The sequence below is a fragment of the Sapajus apella genome, unplaced genomic scaffold (genome assembly GCF_009761245.1).
Source record: "Sapajus apella isolate SASKATOON/1434 unplaced genomic scaffold, GSC_monkey_1.0 scaffold201, whole genome shotgun sequence".
NCBI classification, from domain to species: domain Eukaryota; kingdom Metazoa; phylum Chordata; class Mammalia; order Primates; family Cebidae; genus Sapajus; species Sapajus apella.
The window spans coordinates 602049-608492 of NW_022437141.1; the positions used below are offsets into that span (position 1 = coordinate 602049).

At 49.9% G+C, this 6444-nt stretch overlaps 1 protein-coding gene across 2 annotated transcripts in view; it reads left to right on the forward strand.

The window, feature by feature from the left end:
- EFTUD2 (elongation factor Tu GTP binding domain containing 2) overlaps window positions 1-6052 on the forward strand; it is a 52683-nt gene extending 46631 nt beyond the window's left edge. For both annotated transcript variants that reach the window (XM_032269985.1, XM_032269986.1), the window contains 9 exons: window positions 365-447; window positions 1882-1968; window positions 2201-2327; window positions 2530-2617; window positions 3252-3370; window positions 3497-3591; window positions 4422-4575; window positions 5143-5250; window positions 5587-6052. In XM_032269985.1, the coding sequence (XP_032125876.1) occupies window positions 365-447; window positions 1882-1968; window positions 2201-2327; window positions 2530-2617; window positions 3252-3370; window positions 3497-3591; window positions 4422-4575; window positions 5143-5250; window positions 5587-5682 (957 nt within the window). In that variant the 3' untranslated portion in view covers window positions 5683-6052. The remainder of the gene's footprint in view (window positions 1-364; window positions 448-1881; window positions 1969-2200; window positions 2328-2529; window positions 2618-3251; window positions 3371-3496; window positions 3592-4421; window positions 4576-5142; window positions 5251-5586) is intronic.
- Window positions 6053-6444: the final 392 nt, after the last annotated feature.

Genomic DNA, 6444 nt, shown 5'->3' on the forward strand with positions numbered 1-6444 from the left:
ACAGGCACACGCCACCATGCCCAGCTAATTTTTTGTAGTTTTAGTAGAGACGGGGTTTCACCGTGTTGACCAGGATGGTCTCGATCTCTTGACCTCGTGATCCACCCGCCTCGGCCTCCCAAAGTGCTGGGATTACAGGCTTGAGCCACTGCACCCGGCCTGCTACAGTAAGTTTTCTCAGGCTTTTCGGTGATGGTATGGACAGCTCTTTTAACTTGCTGTTGTACTTGTCACTTGTGCTGATTAAGGCAGTTGGGGTTTTCACAGAGGTAGCGTCAAGGGAGCTTCTGAATTCCCTTAGGTAAAAGGTTGTCCTTCCAACAAAATTAGAGCTCAATTCAGTAATTTATTTTCTATTTCCCAGGTGGCTGACCCAGTTGTCACGTTTTGTGAGACGGTGGTGGAAACATCCTCCCTCAAGTGCTTTGCTGAAACGCCTAATAAGAAGTAAGCTGGGAGCACAGTGTCCCCAGGACTGCAGCCTCCAGGATGCTCTCTCTCCTTTATCTGCCACCTCCACCCCCCACCGTGAGCACTGTGCACAGAGAGACCTTACAGCTAGGAATGGGGGGTGCTTAGAATACTTGAGTTACACTCCAGCCCTCTCACCCTTCTGCCTTTGAACACAGTGCCATGGGATTATTTGCCTTGGGTATTCCCAAGAGGAGTTTCTTAAGTGCCACTTAGCCTCTGTAAAATGACCATCTTGAAACTTTACTCCAAACCTTGTTCTTTTTTTGGTTTTGGTTTTTTTGACACAGGTTGGAGTGCAGCCTCGACTTGCTGGGGCTTAAGCAATCCTCGCAAACAGCTAGGACTATGGGTACACGCCATGCCACCTGTTTTTGTTTTGTTTTGTTTTTTGCCAACACTGGTCTTAGACTCTTGGGCTCAAGCATTCTCCCACTTTGGCCTCCCAAAGTGTTGGGATTATCGGTATCAGCCACCATGCCCATCTTAAACCTTACTTCTTCTTCTTCTTCTTTTTTTTGAGACAGAGTCTTGCTCATTTGCCCAGGCTAGAGTGCAGTGGCACGATCTCGGCTCACTGCAGCCTCTGCCTCCCAGATTCAAATGATTCTCATGTCTTGGCCTCCCGAGTAGCTGGGATTACAGGCGCACACCAGCACACCTGGCTAAGTTTTTGTGTTTTTAGTAGAGACAGGGTTTTGCCACGTTGCCCATGCTGATCTCGAACCCCTGACCTCAGGCAGTCCGCCTACCTCATCCTCCCAAAGTGCCGGGATTACAGGCATGAGCCACTGTGCCCAGCCTAAACTTTTCTTTTTTAAAGACCAGGAGATTCAAATGAAAGAAAGAAGATAAGCGCTTTGCCCTTTTTGCTCTCCTTTGCCCCGATCCTGTGGTTTGTTTTTTTTTTTTTTTTTTTTTTTTTTTCCCTTGAGATAGGGTCTCACTCTGTCATCCAGGCTGGATTACAGTAGTGCCATGGCTCACTGCAGCCTCAACCTCCCCAGCTCAAGTGATCCTCCCACCTTAGCCTCCCAAGTAGCTAGGACTACAGGTGTGCTAACAACACCTGACTAATTTTTTATAGAGCTGGGGTCTGTTGCTTTGTTGCCCAGGCTGTTAATATTTTTGTTTGTTTGTTTTTAAGAGGCAGTATCTTGCTGTGTCACCCAGGCTGGAATGCAGTGGTGAGAGCCATGGCTCACTGCAGCCTCAAATTTCTGGGTTTAAGTGATTCTCCCACCTTGGCCTCTCAAAGTGCTGGGATTACAGATCTGAGCCACCACACTTGAAACCCATGTCTTTCAGTGATGTCACTTCCTCAGCAGTCCATCTTGTAACCTTTTTTTTAGGAATGCCTCTTCTACTGTTCTGTTAGCCCTCCTCACCACCCATTTCCATTCTGACCAGGAACAAGATCACCATGATTGCTGAGCCTCTTGAGAAGGGCCTGGCAGAGGACATAGAGAATGAGGTGGTCCAGATTACATGGAACAGGTAAGAATGGGGCTCTGACAGGGTCAAAAGGAAGCAGGGATGCCACGGCTTACCTGCTGGGTCTCTAAGAGCACACATCTTTCTAGGAAGCATTTATATCTTTGCCTTTGCTCTTGTCCTGGGCACAGTAGGTAGAATGAGGTGACTGTCTCCTAGGAAGGGAGGGTTTGTGGCTCCAGGACCAGCAATCACAGAGCTGGCCGACAGCTCCATTGTCTCCTCCTTTCCCCAGGAAGAAGCTAGGAGAGTTCTTCCAGACCAAGTATGATTGGGATCTGCTGGCTGCCCGTTCCATCTGGGCTTTTGGCCCTGATGCCACTGGCCCCAACATTCTGGTGGATGATACTCTGCCCTCCGAGGTACAGCAGAACTGATGGGAACTGGGTGGCAGTCTCTTACCTCTGGAGTGGAAGAAACTACAAAGTGTTTATTTCCAAAAAGTATTTTGTGTCCTCTTGTAAAGAACAATATCCTCTTACAGGCGTATTTATCTTCTCCTTCCTCTAAACGCTTCAGCTGTTGTCAGGATGACTGCTAAGGAGGCCTCATGTTTCTCTGTAGGTTGACAAGGCTCTTCTTGGTTCAGTGAAGGACAGCATCGTTCAAGGTTTCCAATGGGGAACCAGGGAGGGCCCCCTCTGTGATGAGTGTAAGTCTACCAGCACTCCCCTACCCCAGTCCACAAGGGTCCTTAGAGCCAGTCTTATGAGTAGGATGGGCTCACCATCTTTAGGACTGGGCAGGAGAAGCAGCTTGGGGTACACAGGACTGTCCCATGTCCTGGGCCAACGTCCTTCCTTCTCCCTCCTTATCCTGGTACATCCATGTGGTATAGCCTGGGAATTTAAGTCATTTCCAAACTGTTATTTGCTCCTCATTTCTAAGAAGCGTTTGGCCCTGGACATATTTGAGGGGAAATATCAAGGGGATGATGAGATCAGAGTGGTTTATAGACCCTGATTGGGCTTTATGGGACCAAATGTACCGGGATTTATTCTACATCCACAAAAATGTAAATATCTACAGAAGAAGGAAATAAACTTCTAGGAAAGTTCTATGTTTGAGCATGGCCTGAAGCAAACCCTAAGCATTTACTTAACTTCTGACCTTTTTGCCATGGGCCTTGCTTATTCAGTTAGAACTCCTACCTCCCGTGTGGTTTCTGTACCATGTCTTTCATGACTGCAAGACAACTGCAGTGTTACAGGAGACTGCTACTCCGCCATGGCCCCGTGGCGGGCCCAGAACCTCTTTCTAGTCAGCTGCCCCCACCTCTTTTACAGTGATTCGGAACGTCAAGTTTAAGATTCTGGATGCAGTGGTTGCCCAGGAGCCCCTGCACCGTGGAGGGGGCCAGATCATCCCCACAGCCAGGAGAGTTGTCTACTCTGCCTTCCTCATGGTAAGAGAATGAGGCTATAGGGGACCATCTGCTTCACTGGACAGGGCACTAAGAGGAGCAGCAACTGGGACTGCAGGCCCCCAGCCTTCCCCAAGCTGAGGGCCCTTTCTTCTCACTCTGCTGCAGGCCACGCCTCGTCTGATGGAGCCTTACTACTTTGTAGAGGTCCAGGCGCCTGCAGACTGCGTCTCTGCGGTTTATACTGTCCTGGCCAGGCGCAGGTGAGCAACCCCAGGTATATTAGGGAGAGTGCTGAGAGCAAGAGCAGACCAAGAGGCACCTTGGCTCCTGCAGGGAGGAGGGTTGGCCTCCCCTTCCCTCTTCACTCTGGAAACCCTGAGAGCTGATTTCCCAGAAGGAAGTAGGAAAAGAGTGAGGCAAGCCCCAGCTTTTCTTCAGATTAAAATTTGATGTTTCTTTTGGGGTCCCCTCCTCAGAGAGGTCTTGGAGAAAGTGCTGAGGCAAATCAGTGATGGGAATGTCTTTGGGCCCGTGTCCCATCACTGTCCCACTCCTGTCCTCTCCAGAGGTTGCTGCCACTTTGACTTCCACAGGGAATTAGGCTGGGCGCAGTTGCTCACGCCTGTAATTCCAGCACTTTGGGAACCTGAGGCGGGTGGATCACCTGAAGTCAGGAGTTCAAGACCAGCCTGACCAACATGGAGAAACCCCAACTCTACTAAAAATACAAAATTAGCCGGGTGTGGTGGCACATGCATGTAATCCCAGCTACTTGGGAGGCTGAGGCAGGAGAATCACTTGAACCTGGGAGGTAGAGGTTGTGGTGAACCAAGATCATGACATTGCACTCCAGCCTGGGCAACAAGGGCAAAACTCCTTCTCCAAAAAAAAAAAAAAAAAAAACTCAAGACCACAGGGAATTTAAACTGAGAGCCCCCGAGCCTTTTCTGCTCTGTAGAACATTCTTGGTTACTCTTTCTTTGTTGGTAACTCTGGGCTGGGATGCGTTTGGGAACAGCCAATGGCAGATTGCTTCTTATCTTTCGGCCTTTGTTTAACTAGAGACTCGGCCTTTATTTTTTTGTCTCAGGGGGCACGTGACTCAGGATGCACCCATCCCAGGCTCCCCTCTGTACACCATCAAAGCTTTTATCCCAGCCATCGACTCTTTTGGCTTTGAGACTGATCTCCGGACTCACACCCAGGGACAAGCCTTTTCTCTGTCTGTCTTCCACCATTGGCAGGTGAGAAAACAATGCAGGCTGGCTGGCTTGGCCTCGCACCTCTGCAAGCCTCATCCCCTTCTGTCCTGATCCCCCTCCAAGCCCTAAGTGAGATGTACAGCATCCTAGAGAAGACTCTTCTGGGGAGCATATATTCGGGGCAACTTGAATCTGTGTATACAAGAAAAAAAAAAAAAAAAAAAAAAAATTAGCTGGACAGAGTGGTTGGCACCTGTAATCCCAGCACTTTGGGAGGCTGAGGAGAGTGGATCACCAGAGGTCGGGAGTTTGAGACCAGACTAACACGGAGAAACCCTGTCTCTACTAAAAATACAAAATTAGCCGGGCGTGATGGTGCATGCCTGTAATCCCAGCTACACAGGAGGCTGAGGCAGGAGAATCGCTTGAACCTGGGAGGCAGAGGTTGCAGTGAGTCAAGATCATGCCATTGCACTCCAGCCTGGGCAACAAGAGTGAAACTCGGTCTCAAAAAAAATTTTTTTTTTTAAATAAAATAAGAATCCTGCTTCTAGGCCCAAATCTTCTGGGGAGTCTGCCTGGGCCATCTGAAATTCCTTTGCCTTTTAGATTGTCCCTGGTGATCCTCTGGACAAGAGCATTGTCATTCGTCCTTTGGAGCCACAGCCGGCACCTCACCTGGCCCGGGAATTCATGATCAAAACTCGTCGTAGGAAGGTATGTCTTCCTTGGGCCTGTACCCAGCCCTCAACCCCCCAGGACTCTCAGAAGTAGGATCTCTATCTCTGTCTTTTGGCCCCTTTTCCTAAAGGACCCTTTTCCAATGTAGACATATGATCTCTATACTCTTGAGGCACCTAGACCTGGGCCCCAGTCTTGCTGTGAAAGGAGAGCCTTACCCTCCCTTATGATAGTACCCTGAAAGCAGGGCTCCTGAAACACCACCACCTACATTCCTGCTACCACTAGCCTCACTGAGCGCAGGTCTTGGGTGGCCTCCCCACTCAGTCTGCCACCACCTCAGGCTTTCTTGTGTTTTTCCTTGTTCTGCAGGGCCTCAGTGAAGATGTGAGCATAAGCAAATTCTTCGATGATCCTATGTTGCTGGAACTTGCCAAACAGGATGTTGTGCTCAATTACCCCATGTGAGTGCACGGACTCCTGGCAGCTCCTGCTCCCTGCAGTGGGTTGCAACTCCTGCACTTGAAGCTGAGACCTGGTATGACATGGCCTTCGTGTTGTTAGAGAGTGTCTGGAAGCTGCTGTTGGCATCTTGAACAACTCACCAACCTCTAACCCAGAGCACCAGTGAGAGAGGAGCATTTGGCCTCCTGCTTCCTTCTGTGCCCTCTGCCAGGCTCCATTTCCAAGGAAAGAGAGGAGCTTGCTTGGGCTCACAGAAAGAGAAGGGGGGATGGAACCCCAAGGGGCCCTATCTTTGGTATTTACATGGAATTTTATTTTCTACAAGTTTGACCTTTGCCATGGTTTGCAAGTGAACAGAACATTTTGACCTCTGTCTTGCTCTGCTCCTTTCATCCCCGTCTCCCCTGCCCCTTCTGGTCCTGGTGCTTACATTTCTGAATATATGTCATCTCCCAAGAGGCTTCACTGCCTCTGCTTCCAGCTGCAGCCTCCTTCCTGCCTGAATCCCCAGGGAAGCAGCCTGCCTTTTAATTCAGTGTTCCCATGAGCATCAAGGCCCTGTTATTGCCCCCTTGCTCTCAGTCCGTGCTGCTTCAGGGTGGGACCTAAGATGGCTTGGGAGTTGTTGGGTTCCTGGGATCAGAGGTCTACCCCACCACCTCAGGAAATTGCTGCCCCGCCCCCCAAGAACCTCCCTTGCCCTGGGGTATGGGGCCAGAGCACTTTGATTTCCAGCCATTTGCTCCAAGTCCTCTCCCCAGCCAC